This window comes from Dama dama, chromosome 28 (genome assembly GCF_033118175.1).
Source record: "Dama dama isolate Ldn47 chromosome 28, ASM3311817v1, whole genome shotgun sequence".
NCBI lineage: Eukaryota > Metazoa > Chordata > Mammalia > Artiodactyla > Cervidae > Dama > Dama dama.
In genome coordinates this window covers 22,830,705-22,854,312 of record NC_083708.1, presented here as the reverse complement: position 1 = coordinate 22,854,312, position 23,608 = coordinate 22,830,705, and the positions used below count along the sequence as shown (strand labels likewise).

The window sequence follows — 23,608 nt, the reverse complement described above, 5'->3', positions numbered from 1 at the left end:
CTGCAGAAGACAGAGGGGCAACTGTTACCAACAGAAGGCCTCAGTCTGCCAGAAAGCTTAGACAGAGTTAAGAAATGAATACAAATGATGCCATTAAGTCTCCATTCCAGACTTGCTAAAACACCTGCTTCTGACTGAGGCCTTCTGGTGCCAATTATTAATTGTACACTGAGTAAGATTTTCCATCTAAAATGCATGAGTAAGCTTAGCTATTAGCGGAACTGGTTTTGGATATGGACAAATACTGAAGTTCATCTTGTGCTTTGCATATACTCAAAAAGCTCCCAGATTTCTGGACTCCCACTAATGTATCCGAGGACTAGGTCATAAAATGACCACAGAAGAAGGGACAGATGGTCTCATACATGTCACTGTTAGTACATCAATCAATTACATTGTGGCCACAAGGCTTAGACCTGCCACAAGACAGTAGCAAAGTCCAATGAATAACTACTGCCACACAGGGAAAGGAAAGGCACTCTGAGGAGAGACCCTGGCATGTGCTTCTGGGTTGTTGTAAACCACATGGGGAAGGGAAGCTGGACCTGGAGGCAAAGTTACTCCAGGGTTAGTATCCTGCTCTGCCATGTCCTTACCGTGGGCAAGGTACAGCCTATAAAATGGGGCAGCAGAGAAGTCAAATGAGAATGAATGTGAAGACTGTCCACCGAGTACAAACAGTAATTTACATACTTAAGCAGCTAATTTGAGAAGCCAACTAAATTATACAAATACAGTTGTAAACGTTAGTCTTATCTAGAGAATGTTCTGAGAGATCTGAAGATGTCTGAACTGGGGCAGAATCATAGATAGGAAAACATACTGAGTAAAGATAATGAAAACAACTAGATAAGAAAAAAAATATCAAGTGGGACTTAGGAAGCAGAATTATAGTCTGTCATATTTGTTAACAAATGGGGTTTGCCTTCTAAGATGTTGCTGAGAAACTTTCATCGTTTACTTAGTATTTTAATATCACTAGCTTCCTAGTAGAGAAGCAGATGCAATCCAGCTTATTTTCTTGTGTGCTTCCAGTTTGCTATTTTAAAATAAAATCCTGTTTGAATCTACTTTCCTTTCTCAGAAGTCTCTAGGAACAAGTAAGAAAAGATCATTTTGTTCTTTATCTATGGCCAAATTTAAAAAAAAAAAAAACAACAGCTATCTGTTTATTTCTTAGTACGAAATCACTTTCTTTTCCTCTCACCTAGTAATGCTGGCTTTAATGACAGCCCTGAGACTGGCAACTACACCACTTTTAGTGCCCTAAGTCCAAGTGTGATTCAATAGCTATTTAAGGGTCTGCAGAGATGAACTGAGTCTGAAGGGAAACAAGTAATATGCTTGAACCGTCTACACAGCTGATTTCCAAATGGAAGGAACTATGGTATAAGCTTTTGATTATATTCCTGTCAAGAGGTACTTTTAACAGAAGGACTTTTTTTTTTTTACTAAAAAGCTCTTGACCAAGAAGAGTGCATTTGTTTTAGTGTTTCTGTTCTTCTTAATCAGAACTAAATCACTTCCTCAGTAATAAATAAAATTTAAAAAGTCAAACATTTCCATGTGAACGACTTCTGCTCTCACTTCAACAGTCTACACTGGAAAGACTTCCTTCCTGTTTTACCTCTCTCGTACTGAAATCCAGACCTGGGTTTGTGTCTCAAGATTTGGTCCAGATGTGGCAACTTTTGCTGCCATGTCATAAGCATCAAAAAGCCACCCTCACCTGATGACTGGACATCTCCAATCCCTCCAAAATCACTGTCTTAAAGTCCTCCTCCTTGTCCTGTGGAAGGAAAGATTAGAACTCATAGCCTTTGCTCCAGTGAAAAGTGGACTTGGCCATGAAGACCTTGTTGTAAGGTGTTTTGGATGAGAAAATACTTTGCAATAGATCTTTTTTTTTTTAATTTTGTGGGAGGAGTTCTGTAAAAACTCATTATTATGAGATGCAGGGATGACAATGTACCTATAACCACATAGCTTCTGGAATTGTCATGATTATTTTTTCAGACACTGCAATACCAAAATGAAGGTACCCAAGTGTGCTCCTAAACTCTGGATTCAACTTTCACCTTCATCTCTGTTCTGTTACTTATTAGTCCCTAAAGAAACAACTTGATTTTAAATCAAGTTCTGCATGTCCTTCGAATATAACCTCCTTTGAAATCACTGTCCCCCATTCCATCTCTGTAGTCTGTGGAATGCAGTTTAAGAGCTGCTGCCTGAATAGGGGACCCCAGAAGACTGGAAAATTTCTGAGCACTCAAAGCACGTATTACAAACTAGTACTCAAGATAAAAACCCAGATTGTCCCCAAATTGTACAATTTAGTTTTGAAATTTTCTGAAGGCAAAGAAAAGACAAAAGATTTGTAACAAAGGCCTACTGATGAGAGTGAGAAACTCACTAATTTCTTGGGTAAAGATCTGTAATTTATTAGCCTGATGCATAGTGGAAGCTGTCCATAAGATATGCTGTATCTTACAAATGTTACCTGCTTATACTTAACAAAAATAAATCGAAAAGAATGCAATACCTTTGCCCTTTTCCGAAGAAGTTTTGCTAGTCGTACCACGTAAGGTTTAAATTCTCGTTGATGTATGCCCTGCCGTCTGACTTCCAAACCAGAATCATCTGAGGCTTCTGGAATGAAGGCCCATCGGTACCTATGTATACAAGAATGGTATCAGTCAGTAGGATGCACAGTGTGCCTCTAAGGCAAGGCCAATAAATACAGTAGACACATCACGACTCCACCACCTACACGGACTCACGTTCCAGCTGTGCCGCCTGCGGCCTGTGAGCTTGTTTCTTAACCTGAGCCTTCCTCAGTAAGTAAAGACACTGTCAACTACCCCACAGAGTTGACGTGAGTAAATGAACATTTGTAATGAACATATGAAAACTGGAAAGTACTCAACACCGTTTTTTTCATGAGCACAACCAAGTAACATGTTTCGTTACTAGGTAAAAATCTCTTAACACATCCTTGGCCAGATGTTTCCTACCTACATAGTAAGGTGGGCAAAGGACTGAAAGGATTTAAGGTCTAAGCAGGACTTCTGAGTACACTTCCATTGCATTTTTGTGTTTAAAATTTCATCTTTAATAAGTAAAATTAGTGTCTATGAAAAAAATTCAAACAGTACAAAAGGGTGTACCAAAGAAAGGTAGTCTCCCCTCACCACAGGTTCCATCAATACTGCCGGTTTATATCCATCCGGAGTTTATGCATAAAAAAGCATGTATTCACACACGCAACCCCACCTCTTTCAATACATAAAAATAATTGCTGTTTATTTTAATTACATATCTTGGAGAAAGATCATATAAAATGCCATCCTTTTTATAAGCTACATAAGTCCTCCAGTGTTGGGAGGTACTAACCAGTTTCCTAGACTGTCCAATTTTTTGCTATTACAAACACTGCCATGATGGATCCCCTTATAAACTGCTGATTTATGTGCACGTCTGAGAGGACAGTGGTTGGATAAATCATAGGATATAGCAGAATCATTGGCCTAAGGAAAATATGTATTTTGAATTTTGATAAATATAAACCTCTTTGGAGAAAAGTTAGACAATATCAATGTATACTTCCAACACTAGTAAGAATGTTTCTACTTAAGGGCAAAAGGAAATACACTTTTAGATCTTTACCATTCTGATAGTTACTAATAACTTTAATTTGAATTTCTCTTATGAGTAAGCCTGAGCATCTTTTTAAACATTTGGAAAAATCATGCTTAGATATTACTTTCAAAATTATTAAATTCTCCATGTTATCTTTTGCCACCTTATAGATTTTCTTTAAAAAAAAAGAAAGACATAGTAGTTAAAAAAACAACTGTAGTTGATATTACATTTTTTATTCCTTTTCTGTATCTTGACAAGAGGGGTAAACTCATTATGGTTCTCACCATGGAAGCTAAAAAGGAAAGGTGCATGAAGACTACAGTTTTATTACCTCTGTGAACATAAGCTTCCTAGTTAATTTTGGACAGTTTCCTACAATTCTGCTTAGTATCCTTTTCTAAATTTCTTCAGGAGTAACATCATTTTAACAGACACCCAACCACTGAAATTCACTGAGAAGTGGATATATATGGTTTCAAATTGGGAAAAGAAAAAGGAACAGGAATTGATGTAAAAAAAATTTCTAGTTCTTACCATTACATTTAATGAAAAGTAAGCTTGTGCAACAGCAATTTTTAGAGAAAAAAGGTTCTGGTATCTTACTCTTTATCCTATTAATATTCCATTGGATCCTATTAATATCCAATATTCTTGAATAAATTGGATAGAATAATACAGCACAATTTATAAATGTATAATTAATCACGTGGATAAATTCTCCAATTAAGCACATATTAATGAAGCAATCTTACAGCACTTGCATATTACTTGAACAACTTAAATATGAAAAAAAGTGAGAGTGATAACTGCTCAGTTGTGTCCGACTCTTTGCAACCCCATGGACTGTAGCCCCCCAGGCTCCTCTGTCCATGAATTCTCCAGGCAAGGATACTGGAATGGGTTGCCATTCCCTTTTCCAGGGGATCTTCTGGACCCAGGGATTGAACCTGGATCTCCTGCACTGCAGGCAGATTCTTTACTGGCTGAGCCACCAGGGGAGCTCAAATATGAAAAACCATAATTAAATATTTTGAGCACTTATGAACAAGGCATCTCATGAGAATTTAGTTATATTAATTTCTCCCTCTTCCCCTCTTCCATCTCTAGTTCAGTTCACTATCATCTGAAAGAAAAGGTGGTAAAGAAGCTGCCTGCCAATGCAGGAAACACGGGTTCAATCCCTGGGTTGGGAAGATCCCCTGGAGTAGGAAATGGCAACCCACTCCAGTATCCTTGTCTAGAAAATCCCATGGACAGAGAAACCTGGCGGGCTACAGTTCATGCGGTCACAAGAGTTGGACACGACTGAGCTAATACACTACCACCACCTCCTCCTCCACTGGACCTGAAGCTGGTGAGTCCAGTATCCCACTCCTCACATCTGCTGGCTACTCAATCTGTTGACTGAATGGTCTCTCAGTCTTAATAGATCCATGACAACCATTTCCAATACCTCCCAATAACAGTGTGGCCCCACCATCCTCCTGCCAAAAAGAATTACATCCTAATAAAAATTATAAATACTTTGGCTTACACAAAAAGTTCTATCTTCGATGTCACTGACCAAAGCAAATGCATTTCCCAAATATCTGTTTAATATCCTTATTTTACTTACATCTGAAATTGAGGAAGATTTTCAGAGGGCAATGCCAGAGCCAAATCCAAAAATTTGCAAGCAGAGAGATAGAGGTTTAACCACCGCTGGCTGTTGTATGAAGTAGAAAAGCCATTGCCTCCTGTGTAGGTTGTCTCCAGACCAGCCACAGAGGGGCCTGAAGTCCTGTGGGCGGGGGACAGTGCTGTCAGCAGTTAAACCCTCCTACTGACAAGGAATTCCTGGAAAATCTCAAAATGCCAGCTAATGTTGTTCATAACCAGTCTGCTAAATGTGCCAGTAACTGCTAAGCAAGGTCATGACTAAGTTATACTGTTCCCAAATCAAAAATTCATTTCTGTTCTTTTAAATATTAGGAATATAAAAATAGCAGAGAATAACTATACTCAAGAAGGATAAAAATATAAGCTGTAAAACCAAGAGGCCTCCCTACCACTCAGTGCCCTTCCGTAAAGATAGTGAGAGGGAAAATTCCTCTAATGACCAACAGTTATGAGCACAGGGGACACTTAGAAACCTAGCACTGGAGACTAGTAAACATAGTCAAGACACATAGTGTTAAAGGAACTTCTCAATTTATAAACTGATGTGTACAAAAATTCCTAAATAAGAATAAATTATATTTAGTCATATATTAGTAAGCTGCTTCACTAAAAAGAATAAAATTCTAGTACATTAAACTGAGATCCTTCTGGAAGATATGGACATTTGAATACCTTAGTTATAGGTTAACTGCCATAATAGGTTTTGCCGCATGTTTCAGGGAAAAGATCTGACCTACTAAAACCAACATTGTTCACATAGCAATGTTGCTACATTACTGCAGTGACAGTGTTATAGAAACAGTATTGTATAAACAGTATTGCCTGAAACTGTATTTATGTCTAGAGGCCCACGGCCGCAAATTTGGATAGCTTAATTCAGTCTAAAAAACCTAAGGTATACATGAAACTGTACTATAGCCCCAAGTGATAAACTGGATAACAACAGACTAAATACATAAACTATTCAGATGAAATAGTGTCTATTCCATCCTAGTTATAAAGTAACACTCTGGATGATTTAGGATCCTAAACACTGAAAGACTATACCAAAATGAATTACATATTACCGTGAAATATCTTCATCAGCAGTGAGTTCCTGCTCCATCAGTAAAAATACCTGTACCTGAAGACCACGGAATAAGTGTCAAATGTTTATCTAATCCTTCCTTCAAGTTATCTTTAGGCTATATTTTCATCAATCCAAACACAAATTTTAGGATGCAACTTTAGGATCATTAAATTATATTTAGTTTCTAAAAATAAAACTGGATGTTTAGCACAGAGCCGTGCCAACTCATTTGGCAGAGGCAGGATGAAAGCATGCTCTTACTTGGCGATCATGGAACAGAGTCACAGTTACTATAAAAAGACAAATGTTACAGCGAATGTCTTTGTGAGGAAAGTATAAGGCTGGGTTTTTGGAGTTAAGAGATTGTTTTCTATTTACTTACTCATCTCTTTTTGCTCCCAGCTCCCCAGGTCGTTCAGATGAGGGTGATGGTTTGGTCTGGGAGGAGAATGGGCTGGTATCCTGGGACTTAGGAAGGTTTTATTGTTTGGGACTTTACAAAATCTTATCAGTGTCTCTGAAGCAGCTTACCTAGGTAAGTGCTGCACTTCAGTGATACATGCCTTCAGGCCATCTAAATCCAGCTAACCCACCTCTGATCACCCTGGAGCTATAGGAGGAGCCAGGCCTGGCAGCCATGACACAGCTAAAACTTTGGTGTGACCTAAACCAGACCTGATGACATAATGATTCACAAGAAGCTAATAACCCTGAATATTGCATATTTCAAAGTTTAAACTGTATGGAGACATAATCTGACTTGTTTTACTATTCTCAGCTGTAAAAATTTTCAGTAACAGGCTTAACTAGAGTTCAATCTTCCAAGATTAGTTTCTATCCAGTAAGCATGCTGATACGTATCACATTGTTTTATAATTTAGATTTACGACCTAACTGAATTACAATTAACTCACAAGTTCTGTGATCATGGTAGGCCAGAGCGAGGTAAGATGTTGGGGAGACATTCTCAAAAGTAACACTCTGAAAAACAGGAACACTTGAGAGTGAAGAGTTGGCACCTGGGGCAGACGAAGACTCTCAACCAGTCTCTCTGGGAAAAAAAACAACAGTATATTTTCAATATCTAAATATTAGAATCATTTCCATGATTCTATATTTATATTCCATATAAACTTTTCTATATAATCTAGTTCAGTAATTTCTGAACCGATGATGAAGAGTCAGCTTTGTAAAACATTTGTAACCTGGTACAGCTACGTTCATAAAATAAAAATGAATTACTAGAAAAATCAAATTAAAGAAAGGTAAAAAATACAGTGTCATGCTTTTATTACTAGATTCAACAGATTCTCTCAAATTGCTGTGAAGGCTTAAAATGCTTACTCTACATTTCTGTACTTATCATGGATGGACTGACAGACTCATACTGGTCCATGGACCACACTTTGAGTAGCACTGAGCTAGTCAATGTTAAAAACATCACAGGACAAATGGTGTGTATGTTGTCCAATGGACATTAGGTATAAAGAGTCAGAAAAGGAGTCCTTTATCTTCAGAAAGAGAGGAACAATCTCAGTAAAGAGATGACAACTGTCATTCTCAACTCAATCCCTGTGCCGCCTGCCAAGGCTAGTGGCTGCCCACACGCTGACTTGTGTTTGGCAAACAGTTCTGCCCGGGCAAGTTCACTCCCACTACAGGGCCACTGGTGGCTCAGGGTCATGACCGCACCGATACCTCCAGGACATGGGACCACCAAACCTACGTGATGAAGGTGATCAGAAACCTTATACAACCCGCTGCTCTGTCCCCAGACTCTAACTTCTAGCTAAAATTTCCTGGCTACACGTCTATTTCAGTCTCCTCCTTTAAAGATGTATAACCTCTCATTCACAATAAAAAACAAAAAACAAAAAACCCCCACTAATATACCTGGCTGTAGCAAAACAGTCTTATACCTCATTCTCAAACATGACTTCCCAGGAAATTTGACCCGAATAATAAAATAGAGACCATGTTTAGGCAAGTCCTATGAACTCAGTGTTTGATTTCTTTTACATACAAGTGATAATCAACTAATTTTTGTTGTTTCAATGAAATAAATTTCTAATTCTACAACATCCTCTATCTACCAACATTTGGTAAATATTTCACCCCAACTTACAACTTAGGGAAAGTATATTCTAAGGAACAGTAAAAAACTCAACAGTTGGGAAAATAGAGAAAATAGTTTTCCACTGTTTACCTTGTATATCAGGAAGATATTTCTGATACTGGTCAATTTCACTGCTAAAAATAGCAAATGCTAATCTTTTCAGAAGCATGGCTCTCTGCTCTAGTTCCACATCACGGTTTGCAAAGAGATTAAGTGAACTGCTTTGGGCCACAGCTACACGAGCTGAGGGGGACAAAAAAGCAAGTAAGAGAGGTTGTTAGTCATCTAGCGATCTGAAAAAAGATGTTTGTGCTTTTCATTTTTAAGAATGTCTAGAAACCCTATGACATCCGAGAGAGAGGCCTGGGGGGCTCTTCTCCGAGGCAGACGGGCTGGCACACAGACTCAACATACACAAGTGAGAGACCAATTAGTAGGAAATGCAATGTGGCAAGAGAAGAAAATTGAGGACTAACTGTAGGTTTCAGAAGGTAAAATCACTAACAATGCCATTTTATAAAGCCCTTTATTATTTTATGGCATCTGCCTAAATCCTTCTCATTGTTTTAAAAACTTCTGGCCTGGCCCAGCCTAGCCTGCCGAGCTCTCCTTCCCCTCATCTTGTACTCTCCCCCATTCCCTCTTAGCAGCCACTGTCGTCTTTGCTCTTTCGTAAACTCAGCAAGCTTGTTCCTATTCTGGGGGCTTTATAATTTTTGTCCTTTATTCCTAGAATACTTTGTCCCTAGGCATGCTCATGGCTGTCTTTTTTTTTTAGTTTCACCTCAAGTATGAGCTCTTGAGCTGTTATTTAAAATCTATTGTAGCGCCCTATTTCCTTCACAATTTCTTACTTGCTCCCTGAAATAATTTTACTTATTGGATTAAGGTGAGCATAATGCCTGGTGCATTTTTGTCTTTTAATAAATAAATTGTTAAAAAGATCAATCTCAACCTTAAAACAAACCTGTGGAGATTAGAGAATACACTGTCCAGAGGGGAAACTGCAGCCTGGTTAAGAAGGGACATGAAATTCTAGGGATTCATCCAACTTTGCTGCTATTTAAGATCATTAGTTGGATAATTTTCAAACTTTAAGAAAATCAAGAAAACTTTTTTTTTCCAGATGAAATACTATGAGGAACCCCAATATATAAACTAATAAAATAGAGAAGAAGTGGGGTGGAAAGTGATTCTGACTTCTTGGCCCCTCTCTTTCTTCATTCAAAGGAGATAAACACAGCCCCAGTATTTTCTTTTTGGCCCTGGCTCACAGCATGGGTCTCACTACCCACCAGGGATGGAATCTGAACCCCCTGCAGTGGAAGCCTGGAGTCCTGCCCACTGGATGGATGGCCAGGGAATCCCCCAGAGCCCTAGGATTTAGAGTGACTTGTTTGATAGGTTTGTCCCTATTGCCTGCTTTTCTCCGCCTTCCTACCTGTCGGTCTTTGCTTCAGTGATTATTGAGTGCCAGGTTCTATGCTATGTGTTGGGGAAACAAGTTAGAGACAAATGTGACAAGGCCAAATAGTTTACTGATTATTTATCTACTATGCCGTCTTCTTCAAGTTTTAATATTATATCCCTGTAGGGTACTAAGTATCACTATAACCTGACAAAGAGCTAATTCAGTAGTTTCTAGACAAGAGCAAAGCAAGAATGTACAGGAAAGACACTTAGGTCGTCATCCTTAGTACTCACTCATTAAATCTCTAAACGTTGTCTTATCATGTGTCATCAGATTGTCCATAATTGCTCTCCAACTGAAAGAAACCAGGATCACAATATGTAATTAACATTTTGTTAATATGTTTAGTATTTCAGTACTTTAATGTGAAGTACATTTAAAGTATTTTAAATACTTTTTAGTATTTAAAAAGCGTTCTACTTTCCAGATAGCAGTTGATTTCAACAGATTCTGTGAGATGCATCATCATGTTGAATAGAAGCAGGATGACTTACTGGCTAACACAAGAGGCATCCATCTGAAAGAAACTGGGATCCATAAAGAGGTCAAAGGCTTCTTTTTTCCAAGCTCTCCGTGTGTACTGATACCCACTGAGGCTGCTCAGCAGCTGGACACAGGCTCGATAGCTAGGGGCATTATGTGCACTGGGAGGAAGGAAAGCCACATTAACCTCTACGTTATAACTTTACTCGTTACTCATAAGTGTTCACATTTATCTAAAGCAATGATGGGAAATAGAAAGCACTTGTGTAAGAGAAACACTTTTTATCATATAATTTAAGGTAAAAATAAAGTCATTTTGTGATAATTTCATTTTTGGAATAAAGGAACACAACTTATTTTTAACAGAATACGAGTTAACTAACACATCTAGTTCAATAATAGTAGTACCTATGATTTCGGAGGTAGGGCACAACATAATGCATGATATTTACAAGTAAAGGTATGACTCGTTCTTTTTCATCACTGTAGAAAACCATATCCAAAAGATGAGCCAAAACCTAAAAAAAACATAAATGAAATGGAATGTATAATCTGAGAGCTGAAACTGACAGCATCTAGAGGTGGTTTTCAGTCTGTAAGAAAATCTAGAATACCTTAAAATTAAAAAAATCTAAAAGCAAATCTCCTTAATCCATTTTTACATGAATGGCTTCTGCCACTATCTGCATTTTTTTCCCACTGTAACTAAGGAATATACATACAGCCAAATATTACTAGGAAGAAGAGAAAAAGAGAGGTTAAGAACCTTCCAATATGATAGGGAGTAAACACCAAATTTAAGACTAGAAACTCAGTACCTCTCTCCCTGAGTGGGTTACCGGGGGCTTAGGAAAAATCCAACCTCATGAATTGGGAGGCAACTCTGTCAATTAGCTATTTGCCTTTAGTCATACTGTTCTAATCTTTGTAAGGTTCAGTAACCACATCTGTAAGGAGGACAGAAAGAGGAACTGCAGGTCTGTATAATAGGGTATAAAAAAAGAGCATGTCAGAGCATGTATATAAAAATGTTTGGTAAACTGTAAATACTTAATAGTGACCAGCATCGTTATATCACTTCCACCCTTCTCTACCAAACTGTGATACAAAAGCACTGTTCAATTTTAAACAGTACACTTGTAAAAAACAGTGCATGGGGCGGGGTGGGGGGGGGGCAATGTCTAAAGTTGCTAAAGTCATGTCTGACTCTTTGTGACCCCGTGGACTACACAGTCCATGGAATTCTCCAGGCCAGAATACTGGAATAGGTAGCCTTTCCCTTCTCCGAGGGATCTTCCCAACCCAGGCATCGAACCCAGGTCTCCCACATTGCAGACAGATTCTTTACGAGCTCAGCCACAGGGAAGCCCAAGAATACTGGATTGGGTAGCGTATCTCTTCTCCAGTAAATCTTCCAGACCCAGGAATCGAACCAGGGTCTCCTGCACTGCAGGTGGATTCTCTACCAACTGAGCTGTCAGGGAAGCCCATAAAAATGTTTGGTAAACTGTAAATACTTAGTAGTGACCAGCATTGTTATACCACTTCCACCCTTCCCTATGAAACTGTGATACAAAAAGCACTGTTCATTTTTAAACAGTACACTTGTAAAAAAAAACATAGTGCATGGGGGAGAGCAAGGTCTAAATTGCTGTCATTAATATTTAACAAACTACTAATCTGAACACAAAGTCTAAACTTTATTTTATACTGATTTCTTGAACTACAAAATAGTATTTCAAATTAAAATCTCCTTGTAAGAACTACTTACTAACTGTTTACTTGAAAGTTCATGTGAAAAAATCTGACATTTACCTCAGAAAGTAATGTCAATGCATGGACACTATATACAGAAGGAGTTATGTTTGAGGTTTCCATTGCAGGTGATAACATATCTAAATAAGAAAAAAGACAGGTAAAGATACAGTTAGGTTTTTTCCCCACTGAAAAAAACTACATGTTAAACATGAGAAAAGGGAGGATTTTACAGCAATTATAGTGCTGACTGTAATAATTTCTTAATGAGTGGTGGCGGTGGTTCAGTTGCTAAGTTGTCTGTCTCTCGTGACCCCATGAACTGCAGCCAGCCAGGCTTCTCTGTCCGTGGGATTCTCCAGGCAAGAATACTGGAGTAGGTTGCCATTTCGTCCTCCAGGGGACTGTCCTGACCCAGGGATTGAACCTGTGTCTCCTGCATTGCAGGCAGATTCTTTACAGCTGAGCCACCAAAGGACAGATGCCTACAAATACAAACTTAAGTGTAGGGGGGATCAATACCTTCAACATCGGATTCCAAATTCGTTCCATCTACCATTATTTTGGGAGAAGGCTTAACTTCAAGATTGCGCCGCAGCCATGTTGTCTGTTCCAAAGAAGAACCAGCAATCGCACCAATTGCATCCACTATCTTATGAGTCACATCCTGAAGAAACAAGGAAAACCCCTTATATCTATGTGTGTACACAGGCACACACACGAAACTTCACAGATGATCTCTTCTGACCTTCCCACTTTAGATTTGAGGGCACTAAGAGACAGAGTTTTGGCAACAACTCTCAATTCAGAATGACTTACCTGGAGATCTCTTTGGTCCTTTTTATTCTCCAAACTAGGGTTTTTCATGATAAACTCATTCAGAACCCTGAAAGGGTCAAAGAAAAAAAACAAACAGGAAATATTAGTGTAAAGAAAATGATGTAATATAATTTTTCACAGCAAGTGGTGTTATGGTCTCAATTTTAACTCTATATGTTTAACGAATATGTGTATACGTGGACATTCCATGACTCAGGTGAAATGCATAAACATATGCATGTAGAGCCCTGTACAAGGATGTTCATAACAGCATTATTTATAAAATCCAAATGGGAAAGAACCCGAATGTCCAGCAATAGAAGAGATAGACTGTGGCGTATTCATACTATGAAATACTAAACGGCAATGAAAATGAATAAATTATAGCTACATGAAATTACATGGATAATTTTTATAAACACATGCTGTATGAAAGAAGTAGACATAAAACAGAGATGTTCAAAAACAAGACAACATTTATCTGTGGCAGTATATGTCAGAATGGAGGTTATCTTGGGGAGAAGGGAAAGGACAGCAATTAGGAAGGAACTTGAGGGGACATATGGTGTCTCATTTCTTAATTTAGGTCTGTGATTGTACAGTTGACATCTTCACTTTGTAATAACTTATAATTTGTATGTTTTCTGTGATATATATTAACAAAAAATTTAAAAACCTAAACCCCACCAATCTTAAATTGTAATATAAAAATGGTTTCTTTGTGTGTATGATAGATTAAAAAGGATTCTTGAATGGAAGAAATCCATATCCATTGTTTGCTAAAATTCTACTCAATATTTAACTTAATATTATTAAGATTAACTATATGCATAATTATTTCCAAACTAACACGTAAAGTGATATTGAAGAACAATCATATAAATTTCTATTTTACAATTAGGAATTTTTAGAGGATCAGTGGAATGGTTGGGAGAAAAAATAATCCACCCAATTTAAAAATGGAATTAGTTTTCTAGTACAAGTGAAAATGTCCAACTTTTAATTTAAATACTCAGAAGATACACACATTGAGAAGGAGGTAGAACATTTCATTATCTGAGAAACGAGAAAGGAAGAAAAAACAGGTGACGAAACAAGAAAATCTTGCAGAGGAGAAGGTACAAGTCTAATAGTTGGCTTTAATTTTTAACGAGATTAGCAGGATATCTGGTGATGATTCAAAGAGCTGTCCATATATTCCTTCTTTGAGCCTTAGAACAATTTAGAGGTAGGTAAGGCAGGTACTATTACTCTTGACAGATGGGAAGATAGCCTTGGAAAAGTTTATTGACATACCCTGGGTCCCAGAGATGAGAGTTAGAACTAGATATCAGAAGAGAAGAATCAGAAATCTTTATGGGAACACTGTTTTGATTTCCAGGGTTTACAGTTATCTCTCATCAGTAAAAATTATCATACACACGAGTCATCTTTATCTTTGGTCCAGGAATTGCAGACGCTGAGTCCACTGCTCTTTTCACTACACCTTCAATGTCATAGACTCCCTCAGATTTCTGGTTTAGAAAACAGCACGAGGACCTAGGGATCATTGCTAGGGTTCGCAGTGTTACTCAGCTCAACAGGCTGACCAGCTCTCATCCTTGTTCCTCCACCTCCTCTCTGCTTCCTGGTGTAAGACTACATTCAACATTTACCAGAATCTCGAGTCCATTTTACCAAAGAACCCTCACTTTCCCTCCCTCAACTTCAAAATTTTCTAGATCATTGGTTGCCAAAGCAGAATCACTGGTTCCCTTCAGGACAACAGAGAAGCTAAGTCTGTGTATATAGAACCACCCAACTACACTTATGAAAAACACCATCAGAGCTACAGAGGTTGACTAAGGTTGAAGTTCTTTGTATGTGGTTGAGTTTACATCCCATTTGGTGTAATAACACGTTGAACGTCTGAAGTAATGCAAACAGGTTGGAGACAAGGTTATTCCCTTTCGCGAATTCCCCTCTTCTGTCTTAAGCAGTCCTTTTCAAATTTCAGGATGTAATGTAATCACCTGAGACCCTTGTTAAACTGCAGATTCTGATTCGGGTGGTCTGGGTTGGAGCTTGAGAGTCTACATTTCTAACAAGCTCCCACGTGACTCTATTGCTGCTGGTTGAAGGGCCAACCTTTGAGTCACAAAGTTTTAGAGGAAATGTAGCCTTCTTTCTCACTCTTACCTCTGCCATTCCCTGGTCTCCATGCCCTCCCAGCTGTCCCTGGAATCTGGTGCTGCCAAGGAGGCCCCCGCCCCCTACAATCTCCTATGGAACACGCTCCCCTTACATAATAGTTATTATCAGCCAGGCACTATTCTAGGAATTTAACAAACACTAACTCTAAATGAGGTAGGCACTATTATCATCTCCATTTTACAGATGGAAAGGTTATATAACCTGTGTAGGGCCTTCTAGCAAAGAAGGAACAGAATTGGGATTTGAATTCAGGCAGAGTCTTTGCTGTTCACTACTCAACATCCTTAGGTTTCCTTACCATTAATGATGACTTTCAAATCACATTTCCTTCTGCTACCTTGTCAGTTCTCTTTCTTTTCGTGATCAAACAAACTCAAAGACTAATTCACACTAACTTTTTACTCTAACCCTTGCCCTTAACAGCTGTGCTTACTATCTCATCCAACTCTTTTCTCCTAATTCCCAATCCTCTTTGGATCATCAATAAATACACCCTCTTTTTATACATCATCTTCCCTAATCTCTCTAAAAGGGTTAGCCATGCCCTCTTAACTTCTCTTTGCTTCTAGAACACTGAAAATACCTGTTTTTATTCTACCTTGCTGATGTTTTTCTTTTCCATCTCCTTTGCTGGCCCCCTTTCCTTCTTTTCTTGTCCTGTTATTTCAATCCCATAATCCACAGCACACAAACTTGCTACCTCCCATTAGAAATGATTCTTAGTCTATCTTCTTTCCCCTATGATCTATTCTACTACTAACTTGCTGGTCATATCCCTCCTCAAAACCTGCTATCACTTCCATTCCCTGCCTAAGACTAAATTTCTTAACAAAAAAGCAAATTCCTTTCCCATTCCAGTTCCCATCTCCCTCGCATTCACCCACCGTTCCACTGCTACGCCTACACTAGAGCCAAAGCAGACAAGGCACCTTGCCCAGTATCCCCTCCCTGTTCCACAAAGGCTTTCCCCTCCTACCATCTCCACTCCCTGAGCAAGTATTTCCTGGGGACATATTATTAACCAAGAATATGGGACAGTAAAAGACACTGTCCAGACATCATGGTGCTTGCAGTGAAGGGTAACTAGAACTTACCAAATAATCACACAAATTAGTAACAGATATCAGGAAACAACATGACAGAGAATGACTTTTTATGTTCACGGTTCTGAACTCAAATGACTCCCCTTCAGTCATCCTGCTCACCTCTGCCCCTTTCAGTCCCACACTTTCTCATCACTAAGTGACTTACTGCTGCAAGAGTTTTATATTAGCATGTTTACATTTTGCATATGTATACACACACAATGTTGCCTCCATAATCCCACTCCCCCCAAGAAGATAGAGATCACACCATCATCCAAAACCTGTTATTCAGAGATCAGAGACAATGAACACTATTCTTTTACTTGAAATCATATTTTTAAAGTGAAATTGCTTACCCAAGTATAAGAAACTGCCCTGGGGCTGGAAGGCTCAGTTGTATGGAATCTTTTAGAAGTATCAACAGTGATGCCCAGCTATCCACTAAATTGGGCACTGGAATTCTGCAAAATGAACACAGTTTCTATACACAGAGAAAGCCAATATCAACTTTAATTTTCCCTATATTTCCCCAGTCTTTACCATATTTTCCTGCTTTCTATGAAAATTTCCTAAATTTGATAGACTGTGATACTGTGATAGAACATTTCTGAAAGCTTTATATTTTCTACTCTTATTATATGTAAAAAGAAAACCAAGCATACATACTTAAAATATCCAGTGTAATTTATTACAGTAGAAATTTTGTCATAGAACTACTAGTTCTTAACCACACTGACTCTCAAAATTAAAATATAGCTCAATAAATTTAATTACTGACATCATAGTTACCTACTCCCTTCCCTATTCTCTCCACTTCTCTGTTAAATTAGCTCTTTCTCCTTCACCTATGAGTCTCTATCTCATCTAAGGGAGGGCTGTCAATCTATCCTAAATATCAGTCTCTCACCTCTAGAGAAATTAAGATTCTCTTTGTTTCTTCTTGACCTTAACTCTAACTCTTCTACCTAAATTTAGATTTTAGGTAGTCCCTATTCTAAATCACAACCAGTTTAACCTAACCTTATAAATGTTAGTCATCAATCACAAACTGATGCCAAGTTTGATGATTAAAACGGAAAACATCCTTATAAGGAGGATTAAAATTCAGGTTCTTGAATAAGAAGTTTATCAAAATTCAAATCAGCGAAATTCTGTTCATATGTCAGCTAAATGCAAAACTGGAATGCCATAACAAGAAGATATTTTCATATCATTATTCCATTAAAAAAAAACCAGATTAGACGACCTTGTTTTCTCACCTATATCAAAATAATGAATCAGTGGCAATAGGCCTAGTTTCAAGAACAGGATGTAGTTTGTTTATTTATATTTAAATGATTTTCTTACAATTCCGTGTTTTAATGTCCAGTGTACTTTAACATACTTAGGTCTTTATATCTGTAGGATCCACATGACTGGGTCATTAAGAGGCCATTAACTGCCTTTATTAATATATCCACAAACAATGTTTTTCTGTTTCCAGTATTAGTTCTTTTAGTTTCAGAAAGAAAAAAAAATAAGTAACTTCTTGAAAGAATTCAGGTGCTCTCTTCCTTGTTTCCTAATTTTTATACATTGCTAAATAAAGTGAGGAGAGATCCACAGCAGTTATCTTACCTTTGAATATAAGCATAGAAAAACTGAAGCATGCAGACTTCCAAAGAAAGATGTTTCTATAAACAAAACAAACCGATTTTATAGTGAAGAAAAATGCTGCTTTTTCTTTTCCATAGTTATAACTACTCTGTATTTTACCAGTTTTAAATTAAAAAAAATTAAAAGCAAACAAAATCGAACACTAGGTTGTCATCCAAATCATGCAGCTCTCTTTCATGTAGTAGGCAAAACACAAAAGCTATTTAAAAAGCTGAAAATGGATAGAAAAGAATCAAAAGATTCTCAATTCCAACCCACCCCCATATCCAAAGCACACCCCAATCACTATTTTTAAATAATCCATTGACTCTATAAGCATCAACACTATTTTTAATCAGCCTATGCTTGGCTGGGCTACCAGAATTAGGTTGACTTTCTTTTTTTTTTTTTTAATAAAATGGAATTTAAATCTATTTCACCACAAGTTTCTGTTAAATTAGTATAGGTAGGTAGGTAGGTATAGTTGGTTCCAAATTTGAACTAACTAACTCCTAATAGCCTAAAATCTATTCTTTAAAGTTAGTGCTGAATGTAACATATAATAAAAAGAAGGCACCCACCCTTAAAAATCAGTAGTAGACAAGAAAATAACACTGATGTCCACTTACCAATTTGATTTGTTATGTTTTGACACCAACTATTCCCTTGAAAATTTCCCCTTGTACCACACGAGGAAAAATCAAATATCTGATGAATTCAGAACTTAGTATACTGAGAACAGGGTGGGCAGCAGTTGAGGAGTACAGAACTTGCTCTACTTGATTTTATATCCTTCACACTTAGCCCAATGTCTCTGGCACAAGTAGATGCTCAAAATAATAATTTCAAGCAAATTTAAAATCCTATCACAAGTGCCCCAGTGGTGATTACAGAACAGTAAGGAAATTGTTAAAAAGTTAGTAAGGATACTGGCTATTTTTGTACACAAATAGTACACTCTTTAGGCAATAGAAAAAAATAATGCAATATTTTCAGATATATGCAATAATTCTTTTAAGGAAGTAATCAGGCCTATTTTGGCTTGGCCTAAAGTTTAATGTTAGCAGTTGGTAAATATTTTTTAAGAAAATTGAACCTCTTAGTTTTGCTGAAATAAGGTGCAGAAAAAGTAGCCAAGTTCATAACTTTACTAACTTAGACTTCTAGGTCTGCCTAACCAGAGACAACGGAGGGCAAAGACTCTGTCATTGACTTCTTGGTAGCACAGGTTGTACATGGTCAAGAAACAACACTGCCTGGAACTAAAGTTACAGCAAAATGTGAGGAGCTTACAGACATGAGACCCTCATTCCAAAGAGAGAGCAGCAAGAAGCTGTGAAAAAGGCAACAACTGAAGTAAACAGACCGCGGGCTCTGGCTTCTGTGCTTCTCCTCTACACGACCAGAAAAACCTCACCTAAGAATCTGGCCCCGCACTACTCACTGCCTTAGACGCACACATGGAGCGCTAGGAGCAGTGAACTGCGCTTCACTGGCCACAGCGAGGATCATACCAGGGGGTCACTGAAGATACTGGTAAGCGTTTTTATTAGGTCAGAGTGAGAACACATGCACTCATCTCTGCAATCTATTTAAAAGGATGCATTGTACAAAAAATATCTTCCCTCCCAGGGTCATCTCTGAAACACAACTGTAAACAAATCAAAGGACAGCTCCTCTTACCTTGTCCTTGGCTATGGCTGGGGGCTGCTTTAAGACATCTTTCACAGTCTGTATAACAGTCTCTGCTCTCATGACACTGATAGACCGAACCAGTTCTACTAGTAAGAGCTGTTCTTCGCTGGCTGCAGGAATAACCTGGAGAACACATCATTGTATTCACTTATGTACGTGTATAGATAACTCGTTAAAGAGAAATTACAGAATTAAAAGAATATTTTATGGCCTTACTTCTAATATAAAGGCCCTTTCATGTCCCTTGATGACTTTAGGTAAATTTTATTTTTTTATCAACACATGTACATTGTTTCAAAAAGAAATAGGACAAGGTATCTTTTAAGAAAAAATAGCAGTGTGCTTGCACTTATGCCCCAAAATGATCAGGCTCAATTCCTGGCTCTTCTCGATCATTTCTGAGTAATATTCATGGCTGTTATTTTTCCTATTTCAGAATATTTTTTTCAATTTTACTCATTATCTACTGACATCCTACTTCAGAAGACAAAGTTCTCATTCTACTACACTCTTCTCCCTATTCTTCCACCATCAGTTCAGTTCAGTTGCTCAGTCGTGTCCGACTCTTTGCGACCCCAAGAATCACAGCACGCCAGGCCTCCCTGTCCATCACCAACTCCCGGAGTTTACTCAAACTCATGCCCATCGAGTCGGTGATGCCATCCAGCCATCTCATCGTCTGTCGTCCCCTTCTCCTCCTGTCCCCAATCCCTCCCCAAATCACGGTCTTTTCCAATGAGTCAACTCTTCACATGAGGTGGCCAAAGTACTGGAGTTTCAGCTTCAGCATCAGTCCTTCCAAGGAACACCCAGGACTGATCTCCTTTAGGATGGACTGGCTGGATCTCCTTGCAGTTCAAGGGACTCTAAAGAGTCTTCTCCAACACCACAGTTCAAAAGCATCGATTTTTCGGCGCTCAACTTTCTTCACAGTCCAACTCTCACATCCATACATGACCACTGGAAAAACCATAGCCTTGACCAGACGGACCTTTGTTGGCAAAGTAATGTCTCTATGTCTCTGCTTTTTAATATGCTATCTAGGTTGGTTATAACTTTCCTTCCAAGGAGTAAGCGTCTTTTAATTTCATGACTGCAGTCACCATCTGCGGTGATTTTGGAGCCCCCAAAAAATAAAGTCTGAAACTGTTTCCACTGTCTCCCCATCTATTTCCCATGAGGTGATGGGACCAGATGCCATGATCTTAGTTTTCTGAATGTTATGCTTTAAGCCAACTTTTTCACTCTCCTCTTTCACTTTCATCAAGAGGCTTTTTAGTTCCTCTTCACTTTCTGCCATAAGGGTGGTGTCATCTGCATATCTGAGATTATTGATATTTCTCCCGGCAATCTTGATTCCAGCTTGTGCTTCTTCCAGCCCAGCATTTCTCATGATGTACTCTGCATATAAGTTAAATAAGCAGGGTGACAACAGACAGCCTTGACGTACTCCTTTTCCTATTTGGAACCAGTCTGTTGTTCTATGTCCAGTTCTAACTGTTGCTTCCTGACTTGCATACAGGTTTCTCAAGAGGCAGGTCAGGTGGTCTGGTATTCCCATCTCTTTCAGAATTTTCCACAGTTTATTGTGATCCACACAGTCGAAGGCTTTGGCATAGTCAATAAAGCAGAAATAGATGTTTTTCTGGAACTCTCTTGCTTTTTCAATGATCCAGAGGATATTGGCAATTTGATCTCTGGTTCCTCTGCCTTTTCTAAAACCAGCTTGAACATCTGGAAGTTCACAGTTCATGTATTGCTGAAGCCTGGCTTGGAGAATTTTGAGCATTACTTTCCTAGCATGTGAGATGAGTGCAATTGTGTGGTAGTTTGAGTACTCTTTGGGATTGCCTTTCTTAGGGATTGGAATGAAAACTGACCTTTGCCAGTCCTGTGGCCACTGCTGAGTTTTCCAAATTTGCTGACATATTGAGTGCAGTACTTTCACAGCATCATCTTTCAGGATTTGAAATAGCTCAACTGGAATTCCATCACCTCCACTAGCTTTGCTTGTAGTGATGTTTCCTAAGGACCACTTGACTTCACATTCCAGAATGTCTGGCTCTAGGTGAGTGATCACACCATTGTGATTATCTGGGTCGTGAAGATCTTTTTTGTACAGTTCTTCTGTGTATTCTTGCCACCTCTTCTTAGTATCGTCTGCTTCTGTTAGGTCCATAGCATTTCTGTCCTTTATAGAACCCATCTTTGCGTGAAATGTTCCCTTTGTATCTCTAATTTCTTGAAGAGATCTCTAGTCTTCCCCATTCTGTTGTTTTCCTCTGTTTCTTTGCATTGATCGCTGAGGAAGGCTTTCTTATCTCTCCTGGCTATTCTTTGGAACTCTGCATTCAAATGGGAATATCTTTCCTTTTTTCCTTTGCTTTTCGCTTCTCTTCTTTTCACAGCTATCTGTAAGGCCTCCTCAAACAACCATTTTGCCTTTTTTGCATTTCTTTTCCATGGGGATAGTCCTGATCCCTGTCTCCTGTACAATGTCATGAACCTCTGTCCATAGTTCATCAGGCTCTCTGTCTATCAGATCTAGTCTCTTAAATCTATTTCTCACTTCCACTGTATAGTCATAAGGGACAGTTGGGTCACGGTGGAGAGGTCTGACAGAACGTGGTTCACTGGAGAAGGGAATGGCAAACCACTTCATTATTCTTGCCTTGAGAACCCCATGAACAGTATGAGAAGGCAAAATTATAGGATACTGAAAGAGAAGCTCCGCAGGTTGGTAGGTGCCCAATATGCTACTGGAGATCAGTGGAGAACTAACTCCAGAAAGAATGAAGGGATGGAGCCAAAGCAAAAACAATACCCAGTTGTGGATGTGACTGGTGATAGAAGCAAGGTCTGATGCTGTAAAGAGCAATATTGCATAGGAATCTGGAATGTTAGGTCCATGAATCAAGGCAAATTGGAAGTGGTCAAACAGGAGATGGCAAGAGTGAATGTCGACATTCTAGGAATCAGTGAACTAAAATGGACTGGAAAGGGTGAATTTAGCTCAGATGACCATTATATCTACTACCATGGGCAGGAATCCCTTAGAAGAAATGGAGAAGCCATCATGGTCAACAAAAGAGTCCAAAATGCAATACTCGGACACAATCTCAAAAATGACAGAATGATCTCTGTTCGTTTCCAAGGCAAACCATTCAATATCATGGTAATCCAAGCCTATGCCCCAACCAGTAATACTGAAGAAGCTGAAGTTGAACGGTTCTATGAAGACCTACAAGACCTTTTAGAACTAACACCCAAAAAAGATGTCCTTTTCATTATAGGGGTTTGGAATGCAAAAGTAGGAAGTCAAGAAACACCTGGAGTAACAGGCAAATTTGGCCTTGGAGTACAGAATGAAGCAGGGCAAAGGCTAATAGAATTTTGCCAAGAGAATGCACTGGTCATAGCAAACACCCTCTTCTAACAACACAAGAGAAGACTCTACACATGGATATCACCAGATGATCAACACCGAAATCAGATTGATTATATTCTTTTCAGCCAAAGATGGAGAAGCGCTATACAGTCAGCAAAAACAAGACTGGGAGCTGACTGTGGCTCAGATCATGAACTCCTTATTGCCAAATTCAGACTTAAACTGATGAAAGTAGGGAAAACCACTAGACCATTCTTCCACCATAGTTACATCAAAATCTCATTTAAATCTACACCCAGTATTCACACAATTACTTACAGTTATGTTGTAATATTATCAGTATTTTCTTTTTGGCAATTTTTAAAATAATCTTTATTTATTCATTTCAACTGAAAAATCTTAACAAGTCTACATTAATAAAATAATCTGTTTCAAAGAAATATAATTGTTTTGTTAAGATATTTATTTTTATTTATTTGGCCATGCCAGGTCTTAGTTACGGCATGCAGGACTTGAGTTGGTGGCATGCAAACTCTTAGGTGCAGTATGTGGGACCTAACTTCCCAACCAGGGATCAAACCTAGGCCCCCTGCATTGA

At 38.5% G+C, this 23,608-nt stretch overlaps 1 protein-coding gene across 8 annotated transcripts in view; it reads right to left on the bottom strand.

The window, feature by feature from the left end:
- The window catches only part of DOP1A (DOP1 leucine zipper like protein A), a 131,067-nt gene that overhangs the window by 3,548 nt on the left and 103,911 nt on the right, over nucleotides 1–23,608 (bottom strand). For 4 of the 8 annotated variants that reach the window (XR_009690979.1, XM_061131916.1, XM_061131919.1 and 1 more), the window contains 15 exons: nucleotides 19,611–19,745; nucleotides 17,910–17,965; nucleotides 16,649–16,753; nucleotides 13,015–13,081; nucleotides 12,718–12,862; nucleotides 12,256–12,335; nucleotides 10,849–10,958; nucleotides 10,452–10,601; nucleotides 10,191–10,252; nucleotides 8,577–8,729; nucleotides 7,285–7,421; nucleotides 6,369–6,424; nucleotides 5,258–5,422; nucleotides 2,543–2,672; nucleotides 1,730–1,789 (listed from right to left, as the gene is read on the bottom strand). Coding sequence is in view for 7 of the 8 variants with exons in the window: in XM_061131916.1 (XP_060987899.1) it covers nucleotides 1,730–1,789; nucleotides 2,543–2,672; nucleotides 5,258–5,422; nucleotides 6,369–6,424; nucleotides 7,285–7,421; nucleotides 8,577–8,729; nucleotides 10,191–10,252; nucleotides 10,452–10,601; nucleotides 10,849–10,958; nucleotides 12,256–12,335; nucleotides 12,718–12,862; nucleotides 13,015–13,081; nucleotides 16,649–16,753; nucleotides 17,910–17,965; nucleotides 19,611–19,745 (1,611 nt within the window). In the remaining variant the exon portion in view is untranslated. Of the gene's footprint in view, nucleotides 1–1,729; nucleotides 1,790–2,542; nucleotides 2,673–5,257; nucleotides 5,423–6,368; nucleotides 6,425–7,284; nucleotides 7,422–8,576; nucleotides 8,730–10,190; nucleotides 10,253–10,451; nucleotides 10,602–10,848; nucleotides 10,959–12,255; nucleotides 12,336–12,717; nucleotides 12,863–13,014; nucleotides 13,082–16,648; nucleotides 16,754–17,909; nucleotides 17,966–19,610; nucleotides 19,746–23,608 lie in introns of those variants that run through there. The other 4 variants (XM_061131917.1, XM_061131920.1, XM_061131921.1 and 1 more) reach the window with 4 other exon arrangements.